Genomic DNA, 15,839 nt, shown 5'->3' on the forward strand with positions numbered 1-15,839 from the left:
TACTTTATCATGTTCAAAAATATTTAATCCCAGCAATTTTCACATTGTTCTTATAAAAACAGACATGTATGAAGGGAAATGAAATGCTTCGTACATTTTTGGCACATTTTTTTTCTTTTTTTTTTCCTCTTTTTTTTTTTTTTTTTAACCTTTACAAATTACAAACACACATTCGTTGTATTTAAAGGAAAAACCCCAAATCCCAGCTGTACACTGCAGAGCTGCACTACCACCCCAAGCTAACCCAGCCTCCCGTGGTTGTGATTATTCTACAAGGACAAAAGAAGGACACTGGCAGCTGAGGATGTGGTGGTGGCCTTGCTGCCCTCCCCAGGGGCTGGCTGGGGGCTGTGGCATTGGGGGGCATGGGGACAGGCTGTCCTTTTGGGGTCTGTGTCCCTGCAGACAGGGTGGCCCTGGCTGGGTGATGGAGGAGCACAGGGCATGCCAAGGGTGGAACTGGGGTTCAGGATCAGCTCTGAGGGGCGGTTCTCCTCCCCACGAGCTGGTCTACTGTGTCAGAGCCCCCATGCATCCCATCTGCCTTCCATCCCCAATATACCTCCATCTTCATCCCCTGCCCCTCTCCATCTCCTGCCCAGCTGTGAGACCCAGCCAGGTGCTGATCTGGGTGGGATGTGCTTCTCCAGCTCTGGACGCCAGGGTCAGCTGTGGACCCTCCTGCAGTGGAAGGAGCGGTGACAGGGAGCCCAGCCCATCCTGCTTACCCTGAGATGCTGCTGGGGGGGCAAGGGGTGGCCTCAGGCCATTACCGGGTCGGGGTGTTCCTGGCAGGGTGACTGGAGGTGCTGCTGGAGAGGAACAACTGGTGTGAGCAGAGAGGCACTGGCTGCAGAGCTCTGCTCGCTGCAGGGTGGCTTCCAGGGCTGCCCACCCTGTTGGACTGGCAACCTGGGGTCACTGCTTGGTGCTTCTCTGCAGAGCATCGCTCCGTGAGTCCTGGCTCGCTGCCTCTCCACATCCAACGCAAAGTGGGACAAGAACGCAGCATGTGCCTCACGAGTGCCAGGCTGTCCCGGCTCCCTGGACGACAGCTTTCCTGAGCCCTGCAGCAAGGATGATCCCTGCACCGGTGCCACCCGAGCCCCTGGGTGAGGGTCCTACTTGGGGAGCTGGGAGCTGCAGGATGGGACCCTGCAGGGGACCCTGCACTACCTCAGCTCCCAGCAATCAACCGCAGGCTCTTGCAATGGAGACATCTTTAATTTTTAACAACACCAGAACTGCAAAAATCCCCCTGCGTGTGTGGGCAGTGCCAGGGGACACTCCGCCATGAAGGGGGACACAGCAGGTGCCCCCGTGCCCCCCTGGCCTCACCAGGACCCAGCTCTGCCCCGGCTCCCGCTGCTGCCTGTGCCCAGGGCTTGGCAGCACACCTATCGCAGTTTAAATAGAATAAATACAGTGAAGAAAACAGTAAAATCTTCAATAAAGAGGCAAAAGGAAAGACAACAGCAGGTCCGGGGGTCCAACCAAACTCCACGTGGTCTCTGGATTAGTTACTGAGGAAGTTCTATGAGAGCACATTAAGTTCGCAGCCGGAGACTCTCTTACCACTGTCCTTATATTGAAACCTCGTATTCTCGTGTTTCCTGAAAGGAAGGAAAAGCCAGTTGAGGGCAGCAGCTGCATTTCAAGATCATCTCCCCATTCCCAGACTGCAAGAAAGATCCTGGGTATTGTTTTGTCCTCAAGGGAGTGATGCCCTCCCAGTCAGGACCCTGCACCCTCTGCACCTCCCACCCAGCTCCTAGTGAGTGACCACCACGGACAAATTCCTCCCCTGATACTCAGCACTCCCACAGCAGTGTGGCTGGACTCATCCTATGGCTGCCCACCCAGCCCAACCCCTCAGGAGGGTCCCTAGGGAGGACAGGTGCAGAAGGACTCACCCCTGTCTCATAAATCGGGTTGTCGAACTCTGTTTCTACCGTGATCTGGCTGTAGGGGTGGGAGTACATGAGGGGCAGGCGGAGGCTGGAATAGTACCGACACCTACAGGAGATGCTAGAGTCACTGGGCTGCAAGGACCAACCCCAGAACAGAACAGGAACAGCCCCATTTCCCAATTCCCCCATCCCAGCTCCCCACCAGCACCCCAAAGCACTCCCAAGGACCGTGCCCAGCGTGTGCAGCTGGCAAGGGCATGGCAATGTTGAGCCAGCCCTGTCCGTGTCCCCCCTGCTCTGTGATGGTCCCCACCCCAACTGTACCCCCACCTTGTGAGATAGATGTACGCTCCTCCCAGCAGCAGGGAGATGATCAGCACAGGGATGAATATGGCCAAGGCCATATTTCCACCCTCAAGCGATGTCTCTGCAGCAGCTTCTGCTACTGAAAGGACAAGATCTATTATGTTGGCATTTGCAGGCACCGCATGATCCCCTCTCTGCCTCTCCCCCTCCTCCCAGACTCCACCAGGCTCTGGATCAGGGCCCTGCACATCCAGCAAACCCGCATCACTCACCTTCCAGAGCATGTTCAAAGCTGTCTTGGTTCACTGGAAGAGAAATGGAGAATTACTGGTATGTAGCTGGGTTTGTCTGGGCACTGGCAGTGGTTGGCTGCTGGGGAGCCCAGACTCAGGGTCTCCTACCCTGTTTGGTCACAAATCACACTGTGAGCTCCCAGATTTTAACAGCTTTTTGTGCCTGTAAGTGCGTGGCCAGGACTGAGCAGGCTGGGTCAAGCAGAGCTCACTCAGCCCAAAGCCAGAGAAACTCCAGGTCTCAGCTGAGTTCAGCTCCCAGCCAGAGACCTGCCAAGGTCTGCAGCCAAACCAAGGGTTGTCCCTGGGCTGTCCCAGGCTGGGGACAGAGGCATGAGCTATCCCCAAGTCCCCCAGCCCCCCCGTATTACCTTTGCAGATGGGTAGGGGTCCGCTCCAGTGGGACGGCTGGCCCAGGATGCATTTGATGGTTACCTCCCCCATGAGTTCAAAGCCCTCATAGCACATGAAGGTCAGGGACTCTCCTGGCAGGTAGAGGCGCTTATAAAGAATCTGGTACCCATTTTCTGGCAGTCCTGGATTATCACAGGCCAGTGACTCCTCAGCTGAAAGGGAATGAAACACACCCGGGGTTAGCTCAGGGCTTAGGCTACTGAGGGAGAAAAGGATCCCAGAGGGCAGTGGGAAGTACCTGGTGTCCCACCCCATCCTGCTTCCAGGTAGCTCAAAATTCTGTACCACCCCCCTACTGGGAAAGGTCCCAGCTTCAGGGAAGGACTCCCTGGGGCCCCCAAAGAGGAACTGAACTTCAGGAGAGCAGGAGAGACAACCCAAACTTACAGACACAGTGCGGGAGCCGTGAGGTCCAGATGGGCGTCCCAGTCTCGCGGCTGTAGCAGGTGAGCAGAGAGCTGCCCTCCAGCACGAAGCCGGGGTTACAGGTGTACTGGATGGTGGTGCCCACCAGCAGCACAGGGTCGGAGATGAGGCGGGTCGAGTGCTCCACCTCCCCTGGGTCCGTGCAGTACATAACTGGGGAGAAGAGGATGGTGAGCACGGAGTCCTGTCCTAGCAGGGAGCCCCGGCACGGTAGCAGGACCAGCACCATTACAGGGGTGTGGGATGGGAACAGCAGCACCTTTCTGGGGCACTTACTCTTTTCACAGAAGGGGGGGTCGCTGCTCCAGCTGAGGTCCCACTGGCAGGTGAGGGTGTCGCTCCCCACGATGTCGTAGCCCGGGTCACACTGGTAGGTGATCTTGGCTCCTCTCACCAGCTCCGTGTGCGACGTGGTCTTCCAGCCGTTCTGGATCTCGGGCAGGTCAGAGCAGGAGTCGTTGCGAGACACCTCTGCAGCCAAGAGAGATTCTGGCTGTCACTCACCGAGTGAGACCCCATGGCACTGCCCTCTTTGGAGCCACCACACCTGGGCTCATGGCCCAAGTGCACCAAAGCTCTCCAGCCCCACAGCTGGCACAGCCACAACTGGCAGCTGGTCTGCAGGCTCCATCCTCTGGGCACAGGGAAGGGGCAGCAGTGGGCGATGTGGGCTCTTTGAAAGCGCCCCAGCCCTGTCCCTACCAGCAGGCAAAGGGCTCAGATGGGGCAGTACCTGTGATGGGGTCAGGACAACCTGGGAACACCAGGCTCAGTGCTGGCTGCAGGTGCAGGGGCAGTGCAGGTACCCTGGTCATGGCATGGTTGGTTTGTTCAGGTGAGGGGTCTGTGTCCTGCCCTCCCCTTGCCCTGTGCCCATGGCTGAGCTGGTCCCTGTGTGCTGCAGAGCACCAAGGAGGGACCTGCAGCCTCACAGGTGCTCTGCATTGCAGTTTGCTCTGTTTGTTGTAGCCAGGGCTGTCAGCAGTGCAAGGAAAACACGCTTGGAAGGAGTCTGGCAGGGGAAGGCAGGTGGGGGAGAGGAAGCCAGCAAGGCCACAGGCAGCTGTGGGGAAGGAGTGCCCTCCCCAGTACTTATCCCCTGTGTGGGCACCCCCCTACCCAGTCTGGCAGACAGGGCTGTCCCAAAGGACGAGTGGAACAGATGTCTCCAGGTGCAGTCTGAGCCACTCTGGAGCAAGGAGCTGGGAGCTGTGAACATCCATCTCAGAAGCCCACCCAGGGACTGGCTTCAGTGACCTCCCCTGCCATCAGCTTATACCTGACAGGGGGTGTGTGGGGATCCTGCACACCAATTTCCAGCAATTTCTTTCCCTCTGGGCATGACCAAGGCTAACAGGAACCAAAAATGCCACTGCCTTGTTGCCAGCCTGGAGCAGGGAGGCACACAGGGACACCCCAGAACTGGCTGACCCAGAGACCTGCAGCTGTGCTGGGGGTTCTGCAGGAGGTTGGTGGGATGTGGAATGCTGGTGTCACAGCCATTTTTCCCTCTTCCAGACTCAGCACCTGGACAGCCTGGGCTGGCTGTGTGTCACATCCTCACCTTCACGGCAAGGGCAGGGGACACACCAGCCCCCCTGCTCTCCGTACCTACGTAGTTCATGATGAATCCCTGCCCCTTCCCGAAGATGAGCCCGGCAGGGTCCGAGTGGAACTGGATGGTGAGGTCAGGGCTGGAGGAGTAGAGCTTCTGGGGGCCACTGCTGCCAACGTACTGCCCCAGGATGCGGGCAGTGAGCTCGTCCCCGTCATAGATGGTGAGGATGTCGCTGTTGGTGATGTTCAGGCTGAGAGGAGAGTTTGGTTAGAGAGCAGGGCAAGGAACCCAGACAAGATGCAATGGTGTAGGGCTCAAAGGGCAGCGAGGTGACCACTTGCCCCAGCACTGCAGTGCAGCAAGCATGCCCTGTGTCTCATCAGTGTCTTGTCCCATCCCCTTCCCTCTCTTGTCCCTTCCCTGTCCATGTCCTGTCCCTTTCCATCCCCATCCTATCCCCATCCTGTACCTGTCCCCATTCCCATACCTGTCGCATCCCCATCCTGTCCTGTCCCTATCCCACTCCCTCTCCCCTCCCCAGGCAGTCTGGGCAGCGCTGTGGCACCGTCCCATCCCCGCCTGTCTCCGAGCCGCAGCCCCACGGCTCCCTCCGCCCTCCGGGTGTGGCTCCGGGTGGGTCGAGGTCTGGGCGCTGACGGCGGCTCCCGGGGCAGCTCATCCCTGCCCGTGGAAGCGCCAGTCCCGGCGGCGCCGCGCTCGTCCCCGCGGCCAGCAGAGCGCAGTGGCGGCCCGCGGATGGCGGGGACTGCCGGGGAACAGCGGGCAGCGCCGGCCCCAGCCTCCATCCACCCCGGCTGCGGCGGGAATGCGGCTGCCCTGGAGCCGAAGAGGATGGGGAGGGCTCGCCCTCTCGCCCTGCTGCCAGGCCAAGGGCAGGAGATGGATGCACATCCCGGGGGACACATAGCTCTGGTGCCAGCGCTGCTGCCAGGCGGCTTCTCTGGCTGAACGGATCACATCAACCCCAAGGGTGGGCACTGACACCCCCTTCCCTGCTCGCTGTCCTGCCGAGTCCGCATCCCAGCAAGGCTCCCCGGCGCTGGAAGCACAGCCGGCACCAGCAGTGGGGGCACAGCCGTCACCAGCGCTTTGCTGCTGGGTGGCACAGAAGAGGCTGGGGCACGGACACTCCATCCTCCCCTTTCCAAGGGCAGGAGAAGGTCAAGGGAGAGCAGCAGGGTGCTCCTGGCCCCACAGGAGATTCCTGAGCTGATACCCAAACGTTTTATTAGGAATGTTCTTGGAAGCAGCCCAGCTAATCCCCATGGCAAGCTGACATTTGTAGTAAATCTCTGCTTTCTGTCAAACACGATTTTCTCAGTGACATTTATGTCTGATGATTTCAAATCACTTGGCCTCCAGTTCTGCTCAGCCCAAGCACCCACAGAGCAGGGAGAGGTGCTCTGGGAGCTCTGACTTGGGATTTTATGGGAAGCTTTAAAATCTTTATGATTCTAAGCCTCTACTTAAAACATGTCCTCCTCTTGAAAACCCAAAATAGCATCAAAGGAGACTCCCTCTACAGAGGCAGCATTACCATGCCAAGGGCTCCCAGCCTGGCATTGGATCACTGTTCCCTGCTGATCCTGGCATGTTCAACCCATGCCTGAGCTTGCTGGGTGGCTCCACTCCCTTAATGCCTATATTTCACATTCAGCCCAAAGATTCCACTGTTTGCAGCTCATGGATGCCTCCAGGTTCTCCTAACCCCATATAACCCAGCTCTTGCTGGTGCTGTGTGTCACCCCAGGTGGCACATGGCCACATGTTGCTGTGGCATCACTCTGTGTGGCAAGTTCTGAAGCCATTAGAGGAGCAATAAACTGCTGCAATGGGTGGTGTCACAGCACTTTGAACTCAGGGAGCAGCACTCAGTCCTGCCCACAGTGCCAAGTGCAACACCAGGGATTAGGGAAGCTCTGGAGGGGAGAACAGGAACATGAACAGGAGCATGAACAGGAACTCTTCCCTGTGAGGGTGGTGAGGCCCTGGCACAGGTTGCCCAGAGAAGCTGTGGCTGCCCCACCCATGGAAGTGTCCAAGGCCAGGTTGGACGGGGCTTGAAGGAACCTGGGATAGTGGAAGGTGTCCCTGCCCATGGCAAGGAATGAGATGAGCATTAAAATCCTCTCCAACTCAAACCATTATGGGATTCAATGATTCCACGATGGTGCAGAGCCCTGCGGCAAGAGGAATGGGATACTGCAGCAAAGTGGGCTTTGCTCTGTTTGGGCAGAGACAGATACTGAGGTCCTGGGCTACTCACAGCTGGATGTCCAGGAAGAGTCGCTTCTCCTCACCCACGTGGATCCTCCAGATGCAGTCCTCCCCTTCTGCATAGGGCTCCGGCCAGTTGGGGGACAGGATCACCCCAGCCACAGCAGTCAGTTCCCCTCCACAAGTGGCTGAGGGAGCAAGAGGTGGTCAGGTCTCAGCAGGGTCACAGAGGTGTCCATTCCCACTGCCCAGTACTGCCCGTGACGCAGGAACTGACCTCGGCACAGCGGCTCCGTGTCATTCCAGTACGGGTCCCGCATGTTGACGCACTCAATGACGGCAGGGCCCTGCTCCAGGGAGTGCCCGGGATCACAGGTGAACTCCACAGTGGTGCCCAGGTTGTAGGTGGGGTCGGAGGTGGTGAAGTTCCCGTTCTGGATGTAGGGCTCGTAGCAGTGACCCCGCTCAAAGGCTGGAAGAGAAGTCCTGTTAGCCATAGGGACATGGAGCTTCTTCCCTCTGGGGGTCCACTGGGTAAGCCCCAGGCTCTGCTACTGTCCCCAGCCAGGAAACAACCCCTGCATGCCCACATTTATGGACAGCCTCTTCCACGGTGTGTTTTACACAATTAGGATTAACAACAATTTGTCTGCCCTGAGCCATGCAGGTTTATTCAAACGCCACTCCTGATGTATCAGCATCAGGGACATGCTCATGGCACTGCCAGGCACTGTGTTTGCTGAGCCATCCACCCTGGGATTACTCAGTATTACTGAGCCTGCTCAGGGGCACAGGACTCCCATGGGAATGATCCTCCAGTGGGATCCATTTAAATGACTGGAGCAAAGCTGTGTGAGCTGTCAGAGCTGGTCCTGCACCCTGTCCCTGAAGGAGATGGATTCAGAGAATGGCAGATGGGGAAATGGGAAGACAGCCCTGTCCTGGCTACAGGAGACATGTCTGATGAACACAGCTCACCAACAAGCCCGCCAGAGGAAATTCCATTTCACTACTTCTTTCCCTATTTTTTTCCTAGACAAATATATTACCCAAAGCTCCTCCAGCACCCATGAGGTTTAGGTCACCCTGTGTGCCCACACTGACACAGGGACAGTGGCACAGGGGAGCATCATGTCTGCTGGTGCCAGCATCAGCTGAGACCCTTCCTACCCTCCCTTCCCTCCCCCCAGGGCACCACGATGAGGACACATCACCTTCAAAGCGGATGTTGAAAGCCGTGGCGGCCACAGGCTCCTCTGCGAGGAATTCGATCCTGATGGAGGAGCCCTCGCTGATCACCCCCTCGAAGGGCACGCTGTCCGCACGCAGGGAGTCGTAGAGCACAGCAGACTGGTTGGTGTCCCCGCTGTACACCACCATCCTGCACGGCAGGGCACAGCACATTACGTGGGACAGGAGTCCTTGTGTCCCACCCAGCCCCAGGAGGTCTGAGGTAGGGGAGCTGGTAACTTCCAGCCCTGGGTTGAATGCTCACCTGTCCTTCTCGGTCAGCAGGAGCTTCTCGAAGTGCAGGTGCAGCTTCTGCCCCGGGGGTGCCCCGATGGCCCACACGCAGTACATGCTGCTGGACTGGTTCCCAGTGTAGCTGGGTGACAGGACACGGCCGATGGTGGCATTGTGGACCGTCCCGCCGCAGGGAGCTGCCAGAACAGAGCACAGCCACACTGGGATGGGCAGGCAGACAGGGCAGAGCAAAAGGGATGGGGGTGTTTGTGCCCCCACAGCCCACGGATGAGCCCCTCTGCTGGCACCTGCCCCGCTCTCCTCAGTCCCTAATGCAGAAACCTCTTGGCTGGCTTGGCTTTGCTCTATCTGTACATATTTATACTCACACATATATACTCACACATACACATAAAATCTATTATTTTCTGTTCCTTTCCTGCCTAATGAGGGGATAGATTCTGCTGTCACTGCCCGGTCAGCAGCAGTACCTCAGGCTGCTCTGTGTGCAGAGCCAGGCATCACTCTCATCCTCTCCCAGGACCTCTCTCAACCCATGGCACAAAGACAGGGACTACTTTTTTCTTTGTGGACCCCAGTTTTCCTTAGCCCTGAGGATGTGCAGCGTACCTGAGCAGATGGGCTCGGGGCTGCTCCAGTGAGGCCGGGATGCATTGATGCACGTCAGCACCCGGGGACCCTGCAGCTCGTAGCCCAGGTGACAGTGGAAGTGAGCAATTCCACCCGAGTGCAAATCCATCACAGTGACATCTCCAAACTCAGGTCTCCGTGGGAAGTTGCAGCTCAGCATAAACACTGGAACAAGCACACACGTTTGGAGTTTAGGGCTCGTCTGCTCCCAGCCACCCCACAGGGGGGTGAATGTGGGGACATGCTGGATGTCCCCACATGTCACAGACAGACCTGGCTGCCAGGTGCCAACCCCCTGCTCTGCTGCTTCCCCACCTGTTAGTGCTCTTGCCCAGACCCAGTTTCTATTTTAAAAATAATTTGCTTGAACTCATTTATTTTTTACAGCTCTTCGAGGTAAAAAATAGACTTACAGTGTGAGTGTGTGTAGGAAGAGCTGCTGCACAGGGACAGAAGCAGGGCAAGGCAAGTGTGAAAAGCACAGCCAGTGCTAGGGTTGAGGACATCAGAGCACGCTGAACCCTCTGCTCTGGGCACACCACCTTCACCACCCCATGCTCTGAGCATGGGCAGGCGGTGCAACAGGAGCCCAGCTGGTCTCTGGGGGCAGAGCCTGCAGCCCGGTGGGACTGACCCTCATCCCACCCCTACCCACGTCAGGGAGACACCCACCCTGATAGTGGAGCTGGAAGGTCCCCACCACCTCGTCCTGGAAGGTGCGGAAGTAGACGGAGATGGTGTTGGTGGGGCTGCGGATCACCTGGCCCTCCACCAGCAGGGTCTGGTTGGCCAGGACCACCAGGGCATCGCCGTCCACGCCACGGATGGAAAGCACCTCCCCGTCCGACAGGTTCACGCTCTTCACCTGCGAGGGAGCAGAGACCTGTGAGCTGCGGGAGTCCCAGAGGGGTTCCAGGTGAGGGCTCACATCCCAGCCCTGGGCACACAGTGCCAACAGAGTGCTGCACAAGCACAGCCCTCCCTCTGTTCGGTGCTCACCATCCACCCCGTGCACCGGGAATCCTCCCCAGGCTCCCTCACCCCACCGAGTGGGGGGAGTGGATGGGGAGTCACACAGCAAGTGCATCTTCTAATGAGTAGTCCCAAAAGCCTTTAATTATTATTTGAAAATAGCTGAGCAGTAACCTCACATTTGCATTTCATGTCCATTTAGCTTAATAAATGGGCTCGTATTTCAGCAGAAAGATGCTCATCAGATCGTTTGTTTCCTTAAGTGTGCGAGCCCAGGGCTCTATATTTAGCACCCAGCCCAGCCCGTGATTGCAAGCGCTCCCGGCGATGTTGTGACTGAAGGGATTGGTGGCTGTTGTCACCACCGTGCCACCTCCCCCTGGCCTGCAAGGTGAGACACAGCCACTGGCACTACATGGACCCACACACAGCCCTTGGCATCCTCTGCTCTTCTGCTGGGAGGAGGGAGATTTCCTCAGGAGAAACCACTCCAGTGCCCTGCCTGATCTGAAGGAAAATCCCTGGAAAAAATCTGATCTTTGTTGTGGGGCTGGACTGAGCACCCTCAGGCTGGGTCAGAGTATGCCTGGGTTCAGCCCAGCCCATATTTTAATCCAGGAGGAGCTGATTTTGCCTTATTTTGCAGCAGGGTGGTGGGTCCTGGCAGGAAAAAGCATCATCAGAAACATGGGATCAGGGCAGCTCCGGCCCCCAACCTGGCCCAGGTCATCCCTTCTCCTCCAAGTTTTGTCCCAAAAACGTGCCTCCTCATCACAGCTGGCACACACTGCAGCTCGTAGGTGGTTCAGATCTAATTATTAATAAATGGAATGAAGTGTTATTTGTGATTAATTATTTGGAACACAGGATCCAGGGATGCTGAGTGGGCTCCATACAATGCTAACTTCTTCTGCCAGCTCCTACCAGGACAGAGTTTTGCTTCCCCAGCTGGGTCTGAATCCCTGCAAAGATGTTCCCAAGGTGTTTCTAACACATTTTGTTCTGAAATCCCTCCAGCCAAACCTGCTCCCCAGCTGGCTCCCTCTGGTGATGATGGCATCATGCACACTATGCAGAGCCAAATCACTCCAGGAAATTGGGAAGGGAAGCATTCAGGAGTACCACTGGAGCAGCTCTGCCCTGGGAATGGGATTCAGGAGAGCAGCAGGAGCAGGCAGAGCTCTGTGGAAGGGAGGAAGCTGAGGAACACTGCTGGGTTCACACACACACACACACCCCACCACTCGACTCTGCCAGCACCCTTCTCTCCAGTAAACCCAGACTCAGAGCAGCCCAGAGCTGGGTGTCACTGCTAATGTCACATGCCATCCCCTGTGCCAGCACCAGGCTGGCATCCTCAGAGGAGTCCAGAGTAACCAGCGAGCCCAAATGATGCAGTGGCCTCACACCAGGGACCGTCAGCGCTGAGAGAGGGACCATATGTGTGAGCTCCTGCCAGGGGCTGGGAGCACAAGTTCTAACTTTAATCCATATCTGCACCAATGTCAGCTCCTCCAGAGCCTGTTGGGAAGGCAGGAGGGATCCTCAAGTCAGGCTGCCAGCCTTGCTCACCCACTAGAAAACCTCTTTAGGGAAATTCTATTTCCTGCCAAGAAGATTCAAGAATTTTAAAACTAAATATAATTTCACGAAGCATTTGGAGACCTGGCTGCTCCCAGCTCTCAGGGCTGCCATGGCACAGCCTGGCTGGCACAGGGACAGGCAGGGGCACAGCTGTCCCTGAGTTGCTGTGAGGGATGTGAGTGGTTGCTGGCAGGGAGCTAACTAGGGACCCCAAGCTCTCGCACATCCCTCCATGTTCAGCCTCCAGCAGGACCTTCTGAGACACTGCACCACTTGTGACTGAGGTAGGCACCAGCCCAGGCTCCACACAGAGCCCATCCACCCCAGTTCCCCAGGTCACCCCACCACAGAGCAACACAGCACCTGCTCCAGAGCTCCCAGCCCAGCCTAGCTTCTCCAAATCCTTCATCCCTAAGCAGCTCTGGCCTCCAGAGCTCCCAGTTCAGCCCATCCATGTGAAGAAAGGAATCCCCTTGGGATTATTCCTTCATCACACCATCCTGACAGGAAGGCTCAGCCCCTTCCTAAACCAATAAGGACTCCATCCCAACTCCAGGAGCTGTGAATTAAATCCGAACCTCTCCAAAGGTACCAATTACCCACATCACAAGGGGCAGCTGGGGAAGCCTCACTGCATTATCCAGCACCTACCAGATGGAATTCACCTCAGAGGCCCCGGAACTCACAGCCCAGCTGTGGCCGGGCAGCTCAGGGCACTGCCCAGCTGCAGATGAGGCCACGCTCTGCCAGCACGGACCTGCTGTTATGATTTAATTTGTCTGAAATGCTCAGGAGCAGCAACAAAGGGAAATGCAAAGCTTGGGGGGTGTAGAGGCTAATTTTATGCTCCATTAAAACCTTGGCTCACAACAGAGCGAGGTCAGGAGTGGTGTCACCTGATGGATTATGGGCAGAGGCGAATTTACAGCAGAGCAGCCTGTCTTTAGCACCCTGCAGGTCTGGGGAGACAGTTACTGCCATGGAAAAGTGTCTGAGATGCTCAGACACCCCAGTGCTCACCCTGTGCTGTCACCACTGCCCCCCTTCTGGGACTGGTGGCCACCTTGCCATCGTGCCCTGGGGACCAGCCCCAGTGTGTGCCCACTTGAAGGGGACAACCCCAGTGGAACCCCTGCTCCTTCTAATGCACATTCTTAATTACACAGATTAAAAGTTAATGGATGCTAATTGGATGTAAACAGTGGCATGGGGAGAATGCAAGAAGAAAGGACTGAATGCCAGAGTATGGGGACCCTGGGCTGGTTTGACCTGGAGAGTGTTTGGAATGTGTTGAGGCCCCTGCCCTGCTCCCAGCCTTACCAGTCTGAGGGGTGCTGTATTTTAGGGAGAGCTGATGGAGCACATCAACCTAGTGAGAATCCCCCACACTGATGGGAGGGCACAGAGTGAGCACCTGCACTGGCTGGAGAGGGAACCTGGGCTGCCCATCCTGCTGCCTCAGGGATTCCTGTACCCACGGGGGCCACCCACACCCTTCCCAGCAGGAAAGGGGATGCAGGAACCAGGGGACTGGTGTTCTTCCCACCAAACCCAAGAGCCTTTTTAGCAAACTGCTTGCCAGTGCCTCGTTGTTAAATTAATTGTGTGACATTTAAGTGGTTTGATCATCGCTGACATTCAGGGTGTACCAGCTCCCTCATGGAGTTTGTTTATTAGAGGCGTAAGAAAAATCTATTTTTTTCCCTGGGAAGGTTTATTTTAGCAAGTGCAGGTGACCAGGGCAGCGATGCCCAAGGCTGTGGGTACCTTGCACCATTTGCTGCTGTGAACACGGGGGTCTGGCCGTGGGAATCCCCAAACCAAAGCTCTTCTCACCTGGAGCTCGACGCCATAGCCCGTGTAGACGGTGACATTGTAGGTGCACTGCAGGTACCCGTGCAGGGGCAGTGGGGGGTAGTCTGTGGAGTCGATGTAGCCCTCGGGGTCGTGGAAGCTCATGCTGCACAGGACTGGGGGAACACACGTCAGCAATCACACCGAGGGACGGTCACCCGGCAGCTCCCTCCCGCACCCCAAAACCCAGCACCCAGGTCCCTTCTCCGTCAGCTGACCCCACTGAATCATAGAATCATGGAAGGGTTTGGGTTGGAAGGGACCTTGAAGATCATTCAGTCCCACCTCCTGCATGGGCAGAGAAAGCTTCCTGTAGCCCAGGTTGCTCCAAGCCCTGTCCAACCTGGCCTGGAACACTTCCAGGGATGGGGCAGCCACGGCTTCTCTGGGCAACCTGTGCCAGGGCCTCACCACCCACACAGGGAAGAATTCCTTCCCAACATTCCATCTCACCCTGCTCTAAGTCAGTGGGAAGCCATTCTCCCTTGTGTCACATCAGGCCCTTGTCCAAAGTCCCTCTCCAGTGCCCTTTAGGAACTGGAAGGGGTCTCTAAGGTCTCCCCAGACCCTTCTCTTTTCCAGGCTGAACAACCCCAACTCTCCCAGCCTTTTCCCATAGGAGAGGTGCTCCAGCCCTCTGAGCACCAAGATTTTAGGCAGCCCCCCAAACCCAGGTGGTGTCCTGGTTTTGGGGGCTGCCTAAACACAGGCCTGCTCCCCATCAGCTGCCGTACCCCTGTGCCTGTGCTCTGGCAGCTCAGCTTACCTGGGGTGGGCTCCGTGGTGGTGACAGTGGTGGTGATGATGGTAGATGTGGTGGTTTCTTGGCTCTCCTCTGATGCAGAGCTGTGCAGGTCTCTCTCCGCGTTGTTTATTGGGATAATGCTGTCACTGTTGGGAGCCATGGTTGGAACCTCCCCAGCATCACCTGTGCTGTCTGGGAAGGGCCGAGGCAGAGCTGGTGGCAGGGTGGATGGGGAGATTTGCAGCGTGGGATGGCTGGTGGTGGCCTGGTCCCCCCAGGGCAGCTCGGGGGGGCTCTGCTCTGTGTCCTCTGCTGGCACTCGTGGATCTTGGGCAGTGGCAGGGAGCCGGGAGCGCAGAGTGACTGGATGGGGAGGCAGTCCCAGGGGGCCCTGCCAGAGTGGGCTTGAGCCTTGGGTGCTTTCTTCCTGTATTTACTTGTTTTAGAGTTGGTGGCTTTTTCTTAACAGGGACAGGTTTTTTTGCATCAGTGCTGGGGGCCGTGGTGGCTGTTGGCAGGACATGGCTCTGCATGAGCAACGTTGTCTCCTCTGCTGCTGGCTTGGCACCCTCCTCCGTGGCTGGCAGCAGGTTGAGGGCAGTGGCATGTCCCAGCGCCTCAGCTCCTCCATCTGAACCCATGGCATGCCCAAAATCCTCAGCTCCACCAGCCAAACCTGTGCCATGCTTGAACTCTGCAGCTCCACCGACCGTCTTGTCCACCAGCTCATCTGCAGCAAGAGGGTCTGGGCTGGCAGGGACCAGCGCCGCCCCTGATCCACTGTCTGAAAAAAAAACAGGCAAAAGTGAGAATTGGGCAAGCCTGGGCATGAAGTTATAACTGTGCAGCTGGTGTGAAATCAGTCCCCTGGAAAGCTGTGGCCGAAGAAACACCTGTTGCTCTCCCAAAGAAGGAATTACTGGTCCCCACAGCACAACCCAAGCCTTGGCAGAGCCCCCTTAGGCACCCCTTGTGTTGGGCAAACCCAGCTCAACCTGTGGGATGCCCAGGAAAGAGCAAGTGACCAAAGCCACCCAGTACTGCCCTGGCCAGGGGACAACTGTATAAATACAGATTTATCCACCACATGTGAGGTGTCCGGGCTGTGGTCTGTGTGATGAAATACAGGGTGATCTTTGTGAGATACTGCAAAGAGCTCCAAGAGCCAGAGAGTCAAAGCTTTCCATGGAAACAGCAGTTGCCAGGGAAAGCACTTAATGCACGGTACTTAAAGACCATAATTCCAGCTCCCTCAGCTCCTTTGGGAGGGTCTGGAGCCCCAAAATGCAGGATCACTGCCCTTGCTTGGGCATGAGGGGTCTGCAAGCTCCCAGCCCCACTGCTGGCTGCCCAGGAACGTGCTGCCCTTCACGGCTTCACACAAAGGCATCGACCTGCTCCCTAAAGCAGCTTGAGCTGCTGTG

The 15,839-nt window shown here is 56.9% G+C and overlaps 1 protein-coding gene across 1 annotated transcript in view; it reads right to left on the reverse strand.

Moving 5' to 3' along the window:
• Window positions 1-15,839, reverse strand: part of SEZ6L (seizure related 6 homolog like) — a 38,017-nt gene continuing 22,178 nt past the window's right edge. Inside the window, 17 exon segments of the mRNA XM_050318436.1 lie at window positions 1-1,613; window positions 1,914-2,016; window positions 2,241-2,355; window positions 2,489-2,521; window positions 2,881-3,075; window positions 3,311-3,502; window positions 3,626-3,820; window positions 4,961-5,157; window positions 7,195-7,333; window positions 7,423-7,617; window positions 8,360-8,526; window positions 8,641-8,806; window positions 9,240-9,425; window positions 9,933-10,125; window positions 13,653-13,786; window positions 14,437-14,776; window positions 14,778-15,199. Coding sequence (XP_050174393.1) covers window positions 1,584-1,613; window positions 1,914-2,016; window positions 2,241-2,355; window positions 2,489-2,521; window positions 2,881-3,075; window positions 3,311-3,502; window positions 3,626-3,820; window positions 4,961-5,157; window positions 7,195-7,333; window positions 7,423-7,617; window positions 8,360-8,526; window positions 8,641-8,806; window positions 9,240-9,425; window positions 9,933-10,125; window positions 13,653-13,786; window positions 14,437-14,776; window positions 14,778-15,199 — 3,002 coding nt within the window. The 3' untranslated portion in view covers window positions 1-1,583.

The sequence above is a fragment of the Myiozetetes cayanensis genome, unplaced genomic scaffold, assembly GCF_022539395.1.
Source record: "Myiozetetes cayanensis isolate MyiCay16 unplaced genomic scaffold, myiCay2020 scf21, whole genome shotgun sequence".
NCBI lineage: Eukaryota > Metazoa > Chordata > Aves > Passeriformes > Tyrannidae > Myiozetetes > Myiozetetes cayanensis.